This window comes from Ornithodoros turicata, chromosome 10, assembly GCF_037126465.1.
Source record: "Ornithodoros turicata isolate Travis chromosome 10, ASM3712646v1, whole genome shotgun sequence".
Classification (NCBI taxonomy): Eukaryota; Metazoa; Arthropoda; class Arachnida; order Ixodida; family Argasidae; genus Ornithodoros; species Ornithodoros turicata.
In genome coordinates this window covers 33,647,969-33,663,021 of record NC_088210.1, presented here as the reverse complement: position 1 = coordinate 33,663,021, position 15,053 = coordinate 33,647,969, and the positions used below count along the sequence as shown (strand labels likewise).

At 45.1% G+C, this 15,053-nt stretch overlaps 2 protein-coding genes across 3 annotated transcripts; both read left to right on the top strand.

Moving 5' to 3' along the window:
- The first annotated feature begins 10,470 nt into the window (after window positions 1-10,470).
- LOC135369975 (cystatin-1-like) lies at window positions 10,471-11,470 on the top strand. 2 transcript variants are annotated; one of them, XM_064603606.1, is made up of 4 exons: window positions 10,471-10,707; window positions 10,997-11,104; window positions 11,162-11,247; window positions 11,310-11,470. In XM_064603606.1, exons 1-3 carry the CDS (start codon window positions 10,501-10,503, stop codon window positions 11,240-11,242), a joined length of 396 nt encoding a protein of 131 aa, XP_064459676.1. In that variant the 5' UTR covers window positions 10,471-10,500; the 3' UTR covers window positions 11,243-11,247; window positions 11,310-11,470. The 2 variants fall into 2 exon arrangements, with proteins under 2 accessions (XP_064459676.1, XP_064459674.1); XM_064603604.1 differs by having other exon boundaries at window positions 11,162-11,470.
- Window positions 11,471-12,655: 1,185 nt separating this feature from the next.
- On the top strand, window positions 12,656-15,049 carry LOC135369973 (cystatin-1-like). Its single transcript, XM_064603602.1, has 3 exons — window positions 12,656-12,971; window positions 14,196-14,303; window positions 14,367-15,049. Exons 1-3 carry the CDS (start codon window positions 12,750-12,752, stop codon window positions 14,445-14,447), a joined length of 411 nt encoding a protein of 136 aa, XP_064459672.1. The 5' UTR covers window positions 12,656-12,749; the 3' UTR covers window positions 14,448-15,049.
- Window positions 15,050-15,053: the final 4 nt, after the last annotated feature.

Sequence of the window (15,053 nt, the reverse complement as noted above, 5' to 3'; positions counted from 1 at the left end):
ATGTCGTTCCATTAGCGAGATGCCGTTATTTCCTGGCGCGCACATTTCACGAGGAAGGTTGTTAACGCCACCATAATGATGGGTCATTCGGGTTAACGAGCGAATAAGGCTTCCAACAACTCATACACAACGCCCGTATTATTTCCGTGCAGGGTGACAAGACACAGTAAACGAACAACGTATAGTGTAGGGATGTTGTTTCGTCCCCGCAACTCTGAGGAGACACGGGATAAAATGTTGAATACACTCTAAGAAAAAAAGGAGTACTTTAACTCCTTTTGGGGACTAAATGCATTGCCACAAAAAATAGTCCCTTTCGGGAGTAAATGCACGGGAGTAAATGAATATCACAGGGTGGAGACTGCATTTCACGCGCTGTTGTAAGAATCCCAGGTACATAATTGGTGTGCATGCACGAAAATACTTTGAAGCAAACCGTCAACCGTGATATATCGAGTGATATAAAATCTTGCGACATACATAGGGCACAATTTGCGAAGAAAGATGCGCTAACTGTTTCTTACTCTGTGTGGCTGGAAAATTGCTACGTTGTCTGAGTTATACAGCCTTATGCCGTTCAAATTGACCAAGTGCACATATATACGTAGACTGTTGCATTCAGGAGACCATTCGCGAAGTTCAGTGACAACTTGCAGTCCTGGGGAGTAAATGTCGGGACTAAATGTCGGGTTAGGGGACTAAAATGGGGAGTAATTGCAATCTAGGGGAGTAGAAGCTGCAATTACTCCCTGTTTTACTCCTTTTTTTCTTAGAGTGTATAGCTGCGCAAGAATAAATGTAGAGGAAGAACATAAATTCGTTGAGTACCGTGTATAGGCAACAGCAGAGACATCATCCGACCAATCATCTTCTTCATCGTGGCATCGTCCACCCACAAAAGCGAGGGGCGCGAGGGGAGGTCACTGGAGTAACTGGAGTTCATCGGCCAGAGGTCAACGCATCGACATCTATGAACTCTTTAATTCGGCCCTTTACCAACCTAAAGTCTTAATAAACGTCTATCTTGCCTTTGTTAACACGCTCGCTGTTCCGTACCTTTATTCATCAACATCTGTCCTGGCCAAATTGGGACGTCACCTGGACCGCAACTTTGTCATCAGCGGCCGTCACCGACCAGCGGGGCCAAGCTGTCTTCCCATTTGACAACCACGAAGGAAGATAGATTTCATCACATGTTTTTTTTTTTTAATGAATTGTCAGAAATTGCCGGCGGTTGTAACTGTGGGTGTGGAACTCAATTTGACATTGCAATCAATTCCAGGTATCAATTTTTTCGACTAGAGTAGCTTGATGGGCTTGATGGTACATGACTCAGAGAACAAGGAGCAGTCAAAACAGGGACAACGACACAAGAAGACACACAGGAGCCTCTGTTTTTGTGTCGTTGTCCCTGTTTTGACTGCTCCTTGTTCTCTGAATCAATTTTTTCCCTTTTTCTTTTACATCCCCCCCAAATATCGCGATATCTGAGTAACTTAGTTGCCGTTACATTTTACAGTTACTTTAACAAAAGGCGGTAACTAGTTACAGTAACTAGATACTTTTTCGAAAGTAACTTGTAACTGTAACTATATAGTCACCGTTTTTTGCAGTTACTGCAAGAAGTAGCTAGTTACAGTTAAAGTTACTTGTCTCGAAAGGGAACTCGTTACTGTGGCTAGTTACTGCAAGAAGTAAGTAGTTACAGTTACAAGTTACTTTTGTCGAAAGGTACCTAGTTACCGTAGCTGGTTACTGCAAGAAGTAACCAGTTACAGTTACAAGTTACTTGTAACTCAATTACCACCCAATTGTCGCACGACAACCGCGCGGGTTCTGCATATTACCCACAACGCGGAGAAGTGCACTCAGTTGCACGAAGTAACCCGGGAATCTTGCATGATACCAATATGATATGAGGCTATGATATGATATGATATGAGGATATGAGGGCTCCAATCCCCATTTTTTTCTTTCAATCATCATCATCATCATCAAGTAACCCGGGAAAGTACCCGCACGAATACACCTAAAAAAAAAATCTCAAGGCCGTTCGTCGTTTACTTCCGCCTCCTTTTTTGTCCCCTAAACCTTCCCCCATCATTTGCTCGGCTTGACCGACTCTTTCGACACGCACCTCACAGACACATCCTTATACCTCGCTATCAAAAGAGAGAATCCCCGGATGTTTTCTCTCTTTTCATCCCCAAAAATCTCAACCCAGTTCCCAGCCTCTCCCTCATAAATACGGCGCACACTTTCACTCCCCTCCTTACGAGCATCCCATACCGAAAGTTCCGTCGCACCCCAAATATCTTCGCACCCAAGTTTCGACCCATTTTTTCCTTCAATGCATGCCTCACGACGCGCAACAAGGCCTGAACGGTTTCCCCGTCTGTACAAACACATCGTACACATAAATAACGTGGCACAAGGAGCAATTTTGCGCCAGACGGGACCCCCGATAGTTCTCACCACGATAGGGAGGGAGGGAGGGTGGAAAAAACGAAATTGTGAGAAAGCAGAGAATCGGGTCGAGACAAAGCAGCGCCAAAGTGGCCTACTTTGTGCGTCTTTGCATATTAGACCGGACGTAGTCGTTTTTATTTGTTTTTTTTTGTTTTTTTTTGCGGAATTGGTGTTTATGAGTTTTCAAATCGGGCCACGCGCGTGCGTGTGTGTAGTCCTCTCTGCGGAACAGGCCACTCACTCGCATATTATTTCTAAAGTTAGATGCGAGTACTCTCAACACTGTTATACACTGTACATATCATCAGGTTAATGTAATAAATTTTCTTTATATATATATATATATATATATATATATATATATATATGCGAGTATTCGAGACCTCGAATTCGTATCAAACAGGTAAATACTATTCAAACAATATTCGCAGGTTTCCAATATTTTTGAATATTACTGAAAGGAGGTGAAGCACGTTCGCTAGCGGAATTTCACGTCAGCGTCGAGGACGAGAGCAACGCAGCCGAAAAAAAAAAATTCGCGTATAGTTACACGTGCTGCGCAATAAGAGCGGCGACGCACTGCATTTTATTCTGACCCGAAACGTAATCTGCTCAATCGGCACCGTCATCGTCGCGTTTCGGGCGTCGGCGCAGCGTCAATGCGAAGTGGGTTGCAAACCGAAAGCGGGAATATGGAGACATCGAATGGGCTACTTCCAAGTTTCCAAGTGCAGGGAAATTCGCTGGAAATAACCGAAACTGTGAAACACGAAGATCGATCCCATACGAAGAAAGGTCGCCGGGGGCTGTAAGGTTGCAAAAATGATTGTTACCTATACCTCCAGCAGTCCTGTGTCGTGAAAGGTTGCGGATTTCATAAATTAATGACTGAAGCTCTCCAGGATTACACTTGGCCTTCAACAACGGCTTCTTGCCAGGCTACTATACCTGCTACTCAAACTAGATTTATACTTGACAGCTTGTACTTGTGTTCACAATATCTTCCTACACTTGTCCACGCGAAGGGCAATCCCACAAGTGATTGGAAATGTTCCTGTGCTCGTATTGTAGGTCAATATATGGGTCCCACTGTACAATACAGGTCCCAATAAATGTATTCACACCTTCCAGAGTGGTATACAATATCAGAGGGAAATATTTGCAGTTCCTAAAACGTACAAGAAGTGCAAATGCAAACAAATAAACTAGAGGATGCACACCCCAGTGCTGCAATGTGTCTTTCAACATCGGAACTGGAGGGGCTCCGAATGGGCACAATGAAATTTCCCAAAGTAAGATATTCGAAATATTTGAACTGGGCTTTTTTTAAATATTCGAATTCGATTCAAAATTGAAGGAAATAGTTCGAATTTGATTTGCAGTGTGTGTGTTGCAATCGTGTACTAGATTCGTTTGTAGACGACCCGACTGAATCATCTGGTAGAAGTTCGCTGGCGGAGAATCGTCTGCATTGTCCGCCAGGCGTTCGTTGGCAGACAATTGTCTTCATCGTCCGCTAGACGCTCGTTGGCAGACGATCGTCTCCATCGTCCAATAGCCACTCGTTGTAAGCGATCGCCTGCATCATCCGCCAGATGTTCGTTAGCAGTCTGCATCGTCCGCTTGATATTTGTTGGCAGACGGTCGTCTGCATCATCCGCTAGAAGTTCGTTGGCAGACGATCGTCTGCATCGTCCGCAAACCGCTCGTTGCGTCCGCTTGCCGCTCATTGCAGGCGATCGTCTGCATCGTCCGCAAACCGCTCGTTGCGTCCGCTTGCACTCGTTGGCAGATGTTCGTCTGCATCGTCCACTTGAAGTTCGTTGCAGACGATCGTCTGCGTCGCCCTCCAGAAGCTCGTTGGCAGACGATGGTCTGCATCGTCCGCTTGATATTTGTTGGTAGACGATCGTCTGCATCGTCCGCTAAAAGTTCGTTGGCGGGGGATCGCATGCATCGTCTGCTATATCATCATTACAAAAGGACGGGACACAACAGACGAATTATCTCGGACATTATCGACACGCTTCTTCAGCATTCTTCAACATTTTATAAAAAGCCCGCAAAAGTTACTCCCTGAAATCGTGAGTTACACCTGGCTTTCGGTTCACGACTTGGAATGGAACTGCAATGGAATCACTGCAATGGAATTCAAATTAATTGGCGCTCACTCCGTGTAAGATTTGGAGATGGTCCGCCTTGTGGCTTACTCTCGTTGTTGCCTTCTCAAGCAGCTGTCATTCCCTGGTGCAAAGTAACTTCGCTATGTTCCACGTATCTGCAAGACAGACCGGGCAAACAGCATTGAGGATTTTACTCCTGAAACTCACATTGCATATAACAGCAGAAATTTTATTTTCTTTGGAATTGCTAATGTGCCGAGTCTCGTTTCTGAACTTGTTAATTGGAACCAACCGTGATCGGAACTGCTATCCAGGCGTTCTCGTTAATTTGGCTCATCAGAACCGTTAATTCGGTATTTTCGCTAATCGGCTAATTTTAACTGTTAAACTGGTAGTTTGGAAAAATTGTGAATTATTCGTAAATCAGCCAACTTCCCATAATTTAGTCACGGAATCGCTTTTCGGCGAATTATTACCCATAATTTGTTAAATACAGTACCGAGTTCGTCTCGTGATTGTTATTGCGCGCACATTTAGTATTTCCCTTTGGTGACTTCTCTAACGCAACCTCTCAATTAATAACGATAATAATGAATGATAATGAATTTAGCACATTTAGTGACGGGAAGCTCATGCAAAAAAAGTTCCAGAAGACTCGACAAACGTCTCAGCAGCGAAAATAGAACACAAAACAAAACTACAACAGCATTACGCTTGACAAACTAAAAAAAAAAGCACACACAAGGCTTATATCTGACTTCTTAAATAAGAGCAATTAAAACCAAATTAACCACCAATGAGAAAAGACTCACTGAAAACCTTTGAAAACCGCCGCATGACTACGAGTTTCACGGAGCTTATCAAGACATCAGGCACGCAGACCGACTGTGATGACGCATTCAGCGCCCCGAACATGGTGCGGTTGCCAAAATGCTACTCAAGTCAACTCATCTTGACCCACGCGCGCAGAGGAAGTTAATGTTTGTGGAGGCACCTAGCTGAATGGCTGAATCATTCAACATCCGCTCGTCTTACTCAGTCGGCCAAGAATTTCTCCACATGGACTCCAGATATAATACGCTTCCTTTTGCAGCACGGGCGAGTGCTGCAGTGAAATCTGCACTGCTTGGAGCAAGGTCAATGTCACCCCGAAGACATTAACCCCTTTTTCTGTTCAAGGTTACAGTGCGCAGCTCGTACTCTAAATGCAGCTCCCGGTATGTACGTTAGTATAGTGTATAGCACGGCAAAGTATTTATAGCAGTGCGCATAGTACAGCAAAAGTATTTATAGCAGTGCCGAGCATAGTAATGTATTTATGGCCGTGTATAAGGTACAGCATAGCGAAGATCATCAGTGCGCATAGTACAGCAAACTATTTATAATATGAAGTGCAAGGTATCTAAAGCAGTACGTAGGTATATATTACAGTAATATACAGCATAGCAGAGTATTAGTAGCACTGCGCACAGTTAAGTATTCAAAGCAGCAATGTACAGCATAGCGAAGTACGACGGTGAACACTAGGTTTAAAAGGAAAAGAACAGGAAAATATTTGAAGTAGGTATCTAGTTACAATTAGAAGTTACCCCATGAGGGAGAGTAATTAGTTACATTTACAAATTACTTTCTCAGTAACTAGTTACTCGTAACTAAGTTACTAAGACTGGTTAGAATGACTTAATATAAAAGAATGTGCCTCACGTTGCCCTGGTGTTATATCATCTCCATCATGCGACGTTTTCAATGAGGATTTCATGCATTATCAAGAATGGAGATGAGGCCCTGTAAATGTTGGTCTGGTCTCTCCCTTTAAAACGCGATACATGTTCGCGACTTTGTACTCCAAAGTACTTTCACCGTTGCAATTGGAATCACTGTCTGATTTCAAGCCATCGCTTGTTCACGACAGGGTTGGGATGCGTCATCACCACGCGTCATCGCCATGGCAACACCTCTATCAGTACGAGTTGCTGGTATACTTGAGAGAGCTTCGATAACAGTTTCTGCGAAACCTACTTCCTTATAGTTACTTAGTAAAACGTCAATTCGCGGTTGCCAGTGAGCAAGGGAGGGAATCGCTTTTTCCTTAGGAAAAACAAACAAACAAACAAACAAACAAACAAACAAACCGCGAGTCATTTTTGATGTTTGGAGATTTGCCTAACCATGACCGCACGAGTCTTACGATTTCGCCATATGCGACGAGAAAACTCTCGTCACAAGACAAGACTCCACCGGACACCTCCACTTCAAGATAATATTCAAACGCGCGATTGCACGGTCAGGGATACGAGGTTTACTCTGTGGCAATGCCCGTTCACGATAGTCACATCCGCCGAGCCAGCCGTAACACGCACGGCCATTGGCTACGAGCGTGTCTTATCGGACCACAAAGTGCCGACTGGTTAGTATAGGCGTGGACGTAACGGAAACATATATAACATAGAGAGTGCTGGCTATATGATCCGGTTGTCAGACCATCATCGTGAACAAAATGATGCACTTTGCCGTAGTTGTCCTGGCTCTCGCCACAGGATGTTTGGCGACGAGGCGATTTGCAATCCCCGGTGGTTGGACGGAGGTCGACCCTAATTCCAACCCGAGGTACTTGGAATTGGCTCACTTTGTAGTGGGACGGCAAACCCGAGGTCTGGAATACTACAACACCGTCGTTGAAGTCACCAGCGCAAGCGAGCAGGTATATTACGATAGTGATTACTTTCGCTGAGCCATCAGCCGGTCTCTATGGATCAGTTCACCCCACGCTCTTAAAAAAAAAAAAAAGAAGGTGTACTTTAACCCATTTTTCTTGCCACATATATCACTCCCTATTGGAGAGTACAATTACTCCCAAAAAGGAGCCTCCTCACTCCCACGAGGGAGTAACATTACTCCCTTACTCCCTACCAGAGAGTAATATTACTCTCCAGTAGGGAGTTAGAGCGTAACCCCACTCCCTAAAGGGAGTAAGCAGACTCAGGAGTGATACATGTGGCAAGGAAAAGGAGTTAAAATACACCCCTTTTTTTTTTTTAAGAGTGCAGGGTCATGCGCACACTATCCTACTTGATGACAATACGCATGCGCACACGTGCTAAGAATCCAGATCTCTGTCCTCAGGTAGTTTCTGGCATGAACTACAGGCTGACGTTTAGAGTGGCTCCATCCAACTGCAGGATCGCGGAGACTGTGTACTCTAAGGAGCGCTGTCGTCCAACGCCTAACGCGGTGAGTCTGCGGGCTTGTATAGTTTGAAACTCTACTCGACCACCTTGGATTATTATCTTTGTATTCTTATAATATGTAGTGCAAGGTATCTAAAGCAGTGCGTATAGATCACAGCAAGGTATATGTTACAGTACAGGCGTTATGTACGGTGCAATCTGCCTAGTAAATTAGGAAGCGATCTTAAAGGTACTGTAAAGCAGCAGAAGCCGAATTTTATTTAGCGTGGCTATTCGATAGTCCAAGCCATCAGTACAAAAACGGCGCAAATTTCATTCTAATCGGTGGTGCAGTTCATTAGAAAATTACAATTAAAGATTGTGGGCAACACTGTATTAGTATTCGGAAGGGATCCGTACTCTCAGCCGCGTACGGCGGCAACCACGTTGCATGCGTATAACACTGGGCCCGACAGCCGAACAGCGCTGTGTTTCTTTTTGATTTTATTTCGCAAAAAACACACTAAGAAGGGGTCTTTGCACTCCTATGGAAATATGATACGAAATAATATAGCCACCAAAAGAACAAAACGCGACAAAATAGTGCTGCATGCATAATACATATTCGACAGTGTTGCCCGCTGCACAGCGGGTTGTTCGACACCAGGCGTCGCGCCGCTGCACTACGCCGGATTTTTCATGATAGATTAAAAATATTTAGACAGCGTTGTCGGTCGTATGGTTCCGCATATGGGATTTACAAGCAACAAAGTCTCAGGCCACGTCGCCAGCATATCCTGCTTGTCCACTGCTTTACAGTACCTTTAAAGGGACAGCGTGTCACAAGAACTAGTGACGGGTTTGGAGCCCGACCTGGACCTCAGCAGATTTCTGGTTCCCGTCACACAATGTTCGACTGCTATACATTTTTCTTTTTTTTTTGCACGAAGAAAGAGGGGTAGAAAGCAGTACCCATAGAGACAGCCTCAATATTATCAGCTGTACGCGCCTCTGTTTACAGAGTTAAAATAGCTATCCATGGGAACATAAGTGTTGGTTCTATCACCTCAAAGTTGACGCGAGACAACCATGGTATTCTGTCGTCCTATATCTCAATGCTTCCACTTGTCGTTTCGTGCGTTGGATGTCCTCTACATGAGCATAACGTATAGTGCTTTCTATTTCCACAGGAAATAAAGGAATGTAGTGCCACCATATACGACATTCCGTGGCGGCGCATACGGGAGATCACTTCTTTCAGTTGCTAAAAGGAACCCGGTCGGCCAGAAAATACACGAAGCAAATAAAAGCTGAACAAAGTCCGTTGTCTGCTTGGTGTGTTTACGTATAGTGCTGTAGTAGTACGATCATGCTGTATGTCATACCGTGTTGAGCGCTTTCTCAAATTTACGTCACCGCAAAACAAAACAAGATGTCCACACGTCGAGGTTCGTCTTGCTTAGCCCTGAAACTAGAAGATTCTGTTATTTTGCTCCGTGTAAGCACCACGAAGCAACTGTCGCTGTGCACGGACGTTTAGGGATGAACAGGATGCAGGGTTGTTCACCTGGCCCTGGTCGGACAGACAGATAGTGCAGTGACTTCAAAGTTTTAGCACAAACTTGGTACGACATGAGACAATTGAACTTCTCAACAGTTGCCGCTTGCGTCGATCCCGTCGTATGAATGTGTGTATGAGTGAGAAAAAAATGTAAGAGTGAAAGGAGGATGAGTGAGAGAGTGGTTGGTTTGTCCCTTCGGATGATGCGCCCATTGGAAGTCGCTGGGGAGTTGTGTTAGCCCAGTGGAGGAGACCACGCTTTCCTGTCATGCAGGGATGCTTTCTTCTTCTGGGACGTGTTCCAGCGTGTCTTCAAGAAGAACATCTACCTGAGTGCGCGGGTTATTCGGTAACCCGATCCGTCCAGGCGGCGAGCTCCCGTGGGACGTACTTATTTTGTTAGGTTTGTACTCGTTGTGGATGTCTCGTCGTACTAGAGACCGCAATGACCCTCCAGTCGGCTCCGGGCCTTTCTTCAGGAGGTACGTGACGTCACTGTGTAGGTTTCTCCTCTCCCGAGCAGGTAGTGCGGATGACCCTATCTGGCTCAAAGTACTTGAGCTTGATCTGTCAAGCCCCACGGAGTATTAATGGAATGACCCTGCGGTCCTCAAATCCCACCCACACTTTTGTACATACTTCATCTCAAGCATGTATTATTGTGTCATCCCTCTCAATTAACCGCATCTTGGATTGTAAATCACATCTAAGTCTTGAACTGTAACAGTGTGAAATAAAACGTTCCTGAGAGAAAAAAAAGGTGTTAGCTTAGCTCAATTGGTAAGAGCCCTGGACCGGTAATCCAGAGGATGTGAGTTCGAGTCCTAGAGCTGGCTAACCTTTTCAGTGACTTCCATTTTTCACCTCACCTATCACACTCGTCTAAGCCGCTTGTGGACTTTTTGCTCGGATATTTCCCCTACCTGTCACTGCACGAATTTCGCCATTAAATGAAACCAACGCTCTCCATCACAAGACAATGAGACCCCTCCTCCTCTTCAAAATGACATACACAACATTATCAGGGACCACTGTCTAGACAACGCAGTCGCGTCCATGAAACCATAACACGCACTGCGATTGGCTGTGCTTATCGAAGTCACTCATTGGTTCGTAGACGAAAAGAGACAACGCATTATAAATAGTGCCCATTGTAGTGGTTCGGTTTATCGCGACAAAAATGACCCACTTCGCCGTAGTCCTGTTGCTGGCTTTGGCCACCGTATGCTTGGCAAGCCAGCATCGTCACCTCGTCGGTGGCTGGATGGACGTCGACCCCAAGTCTCACCCAGAGTATTTGGAACTGGCTCACTTTGCTGTGGCGTCGCAAACTGAGGGCCTGGAATACTACAATACTGTCGTTACAGTTACCAAAGCAAGCCAGCAGGTATTTCAGGCCAGGTTTTCATTTTTATCTTTTATTATTACTATTTTTTTTCATTTTTTTTTTCATTGATTGGGTCCGTATTCAGGAGAGCTAGCGGGTTGAGGTCGTGTTGTGCGGGAGAGATTTACTGAACGAATTTCACATGGGTACTATACAACAAGCACAACACTACAAAACCATTCCAGGACTATTCCATTCCTAACTATTCCATTGCTCCTTTAAAGAGTCGGAGACTCTAAAGGGCGGCTACGCGTATAGATGTTATAATAATCCTATACGATTTCTTCAGGTAGTAGCTGGCATGAACTACAGGCTGACGCTTAAGGTGGTCCCATCCACTTGCAAGGTCGGCGAAGCTGAGTATAGCAGGGAACTTTGTCTGCCACAACCTGATGCGGTAAGTGACCGTTGAGCGAATGACTGTGTGTGAGCGAAATGCTTTCCATTTCCGCAGCCAACAAAACGATGCGAAGCTCAACTGTACGTGGTTCCGTGGCAGAACAAGAGGCAGGTCACTTCCTTCAGATGCTACTAGGTTTCTCGTATAGCGGTGAACACGAGCAGCAGTTGTGACGGAATGAAGAAATTGACTGTTGCAACCCGTGTATAGCCAGCATCGATACACAAGCTACGTTTTTACTATATACTTGGTGTGAGGCGTACGCACTTAGTGACGCACTAAGTACGTACTTAGTGATAGCTGGAGCGTTTACGAACTGTCAACTTGACACTTCCTCTCTAATAAATTGTATTTCCCAACTATCGTCTGTCGATCGATTCATTTATTCATTCGTATCACTCGGAGGAACACGAAATGTCTGCATTTGATGGGAACAAGTGGTATATACAGTGAACCCTCGTTATTATGACCATGGTCGTTCCCGAAAATTTTGGTCATAACGCGGAATTGTCATATTAACGGGGGGGATGCGATTTGCAGAGGTTTCACTGCATTGTTCTTCAAGAGTATGGTCGTAAAGCGCTTAGGTATGTCAGATTATCGGGGGTCATATTAACGAGGGCTCACTGCATACCTATTTCCTCCCGGAGTTCACCCAGGACACATACTAAATCCCCTGTCTCCCAATCCTTCGCAACATATAGCACGAACATCTGTACATATTTCATGGCCACCGTTGCTTCGCGGTGATGGGAGTTACAGAAGGAGTTACCCAAGCAGCACAATATATGTGGTTAGCAGATGTCTCTCTTATCTGTGCCGTGCTTCATTTCGCAGAGATGACCAGGCGAAAGACAACTTTGGTCTACCAGTCCTCCCCCCCCCCCTACGTGCTCGCACTCTTAGTGCGTTGAGCTGCTTGGGTACTGCCTTTACACGTATGGCGAGTCGTCACAGAAGTTTTCCACGTCCAAGTGGGCACGTGTCTCCTTTAGCTGATATAACAAGGAGTATATTGTTCTCTCGTTATCTCGAAACAATCGCATGCAACGAGACCGATATGGTAACACGACGCTGTTACATAAACGCAACGGCTTACAGCGCGATTTGCATTATTGGTAAGAAACGAGTGCGGCTCGGAAAACTGTATGCCCTAGGCAGTCACTTTAATGGAAAGAAAATATTCTAATTATACTGGAATATTATCGTGGTTAGAATAAGAACACTGTGTATATTTATTTTATATATTGTTACGAAGAGGAAGAGAGGAAGAAATTCGCGCCATACACTAACTATATGCTCACCATACACTAACGCCCTCGCAATAATCAAGAGGTCTACCGTCCAGTCGGTCGAGAGCGGCTTATCAATGATTACGTTGTGATAGCGGGAAACCATAGTCTCGTCGATTCCCGGAATAACGTGGGAAAAACCGCGCTGTCGTATTGCGTTTCTCCGGTTTGCGTTTCTCCGGCGTTTCAGCCGCATCCGAGAAGCTATTGCACACACTGCGATTGTCTACGAATGTCTCTTATCGAAACAAAGAGTGCTCGGTATATACACGTGTCCATAGCGGACCGTAGTATAAATAGAGCTCGCTCTAACGACCCGACAGTCAAGACCATATTGCGGCTTTACGAAAATGATTCGCTTCACCGTGGTCGTCCTGGCTTTAGTCACCGTTTGTGTGGCGTCGAAGCCACGTCCAGTACGTGCACTTCTCGCTGGATGGAGTGATGTCGACCCACAGGTCAGCCCGAAGTACTTGGAACTGGCTCACTTTGTAGTGGGATCGCAAACCAAAGGACTGGAGTACTACAATACCGTCGTTGAAGTTACCAAAGCAAGCAAGTATATGGGCAAGGCAGGTATTTCAGCGCAGTTTTTCTGTTTTTCTCTCTTTTTTTCTTTTTCTTTTTCATTGAGCGGGTCCGCATATTCAGGAGAGGTAGTGGGCAGAGCTTGTGTTGACTACAAAACTATTCCAAGACAATTTTCGCTTGACATGATATACTGTAGAAGTGGTTTTTTCCGCGTGGAAAATATTTTCGCGTTTTCGAGCAGAGCTGCTTTGAGGATTGATTCGCGAGAACTTAAATTCGCGACACAGGTTTCCGGGAGTGCTTTGCTCTTGCATATCGTGCCGCCGTCAATACTCGGGCATATTTCGGCACGTACTAAGACATCCGTTGTTCACGTGGATTGCGGCATTCTAGGTCTGTTCCTTTCTTCTCCTCACAGAGATAGGAGGAAAGGTCCTGTCAAATGGCCTTTAGGGACCCTGTTGGAGGCCATAGTACTGGCCGTGTGCAAGTTAGCCAGTTTATTTTAGCAGTTCTTATTAATAATAATTGGGTGTTTACGTCGCGAGACAACCGAGATCATGAGCGACGCCACAGCGGTCGGTCTGTGGATTGCTTTTGCCCACCTGAGGGTTCTTTAACGTGCAATGAAAGCTCATTACACGGCACCCCGTATTTAACGTCCCTCGCGGAAGACGGCGTGTCTAAGCAACTTGTACCCTGCCACCAAGTTGCTGGCGTCCTCGGCCGGGTTCGAACCCGCGATCTCGGGATCAGAAGGCGAACACGCTACCGACGCAGTTCTTATTAATTATCACTCGGGGCACTGACCAGTTCGGTTGAGATGTGGTACTATCATTCAAGCTGGTTTTGAGAATGAGGGGGAAAGGCATGTTCTAGCTCCCTGGTATAGTGGTATATTGCATGTATAGTGCAAATCGTTTATAGGAGTAACAAAAGCATGATGAAATTTCATTTCTTTTCATCTTGCATGATGGGATAAAACAATCTTCTGCGCTTGCTTAAACTGCCTATGCTACACAGAGTAGAAAGTATCAGGTAGTCACGGTATAGCGTCGAACGCCTAACGATTTTCGCCCTCATATGGCCAGAGTTATTCGCGGGAACTTAAATTCGCGATTTTGGAGGTGTGCGCGAAAAACGCGAAAAATAATTCCGCGCGAAAAAAACCACTTCTACAGTAATGGATTAAGGAGATGGAGACAGTAAAGCGTGACTATATATACGTATAGAGATGTTATAAGAATTCAATGTGGTTTCTTCAGCTATTTGCTGGCATGAGATACAGGCTGACGCTTAAGGTGGTCCCATCCACTTGCAAGGTCGGCGAAGTTGAGTACAGCAGGGAACTTTGTCTGCCACAACCTGGTGCGGTAAGTGACCGTTGAGTGAATGACTGCGTGCACCTGGGAGTGAAATGCTTTCCGTTTCCCCAGGCAACGAAGACATGCGAAGCTCAACTGTACGTGGCTCCGTGGCAGAACAAGAGGCAGGTCACTTCGTTCAGCTGCCACTAGGTTTTTCGTATAGCGGTGAACCAGTACCACGGGCAGCAGTTGTGACGGATACCACAAGCTATGTTTTTACAACACTGTAAACTGAAAAACACCTTTATGGGTGTAAATGGCTTGTCCTATAACTCACACCACTTTTTACAACTATGGTCTGGAACAACCTTTTAAGAGGGTGTATTCTGTGTAAAACACCCTTTTTAGAGGGTGTATTCCGTGTAAAACACACTTTGAAAAGGTGCTTTTCCTTGAGAAATGTCGTCTTTTGCACCGTTTATACACCCTTTTACGAAGGAGTTTAACAATCTTACACCCTTTTAAAAGGGTGTTTAAAGGGTGCAAAAGAATACATTTTCGATGGAAAGCACCCTTTTAAGGGGTGTATTACACGGAATACACCCTCTAAAAATGGTGTTCCAGACCATACGGTGTAAAAAGTGGTTTGAGTTTTAGGACAAGCCATTTACACCCATAAGGGTGTTTTTAAATTTACAGCGATATACTGTATACCTGGTGTGAGGCGTACGCACCTACTTAGTGATAGCCGGAGCGGTTTACGACCTTTTAAATTGAAACTTCCTCTCTAATAAATTGTATTTCCAAGCTATCGTC

Excerpts from the sequence above, each read along its gene's own strand:
- LOC135369975 (XM_064603606.1), top strand. The coding sequence starts at position 10,501 with ATGACCCACTTCGCCGTAGTCCTGTTGCTGGCTTTGGCCACCGTATGC. Across the intron at positions 10,708-10,996 it reads TTACCAAAGCAAGCCAGCAG|GTAGTAGCTGGCATGAACTA; the intron begins GTATTTCAGGCC and ends CGATTTCTTCAG. Across the intron at positions 11,105-11,161 it reads GTCTGCCACAACCTGATGCG|CCAACAAAACGATGCGAAGC; the intron begins GTAAGTGACCGT and ends CCATTTCCGCAG.
- LOC135369973 (XM_064603602.1), top strand. The coding sequence starts at position 12,750 with ATGATTCGCTTCACCGTGGTCGTCCTGGCTTTAGTCACCGTTTGTGTG. Across the intron at positions 12,972-14,195 it reads CAAGCAAGTATATGGGCAAG|CTATTTGCTGGCATGAGATA; the intron begins GCAGGTATTTCA and ends TGGTTTCTTCAG. Across the intron at positions 14,304-14,366 it reads GTCTGCCACAACCTGGTGCG|GCAACGAAGACATGCGAAGC; the intron begins GTAAGTGACCGT and ends CCGTTTCCCCAG.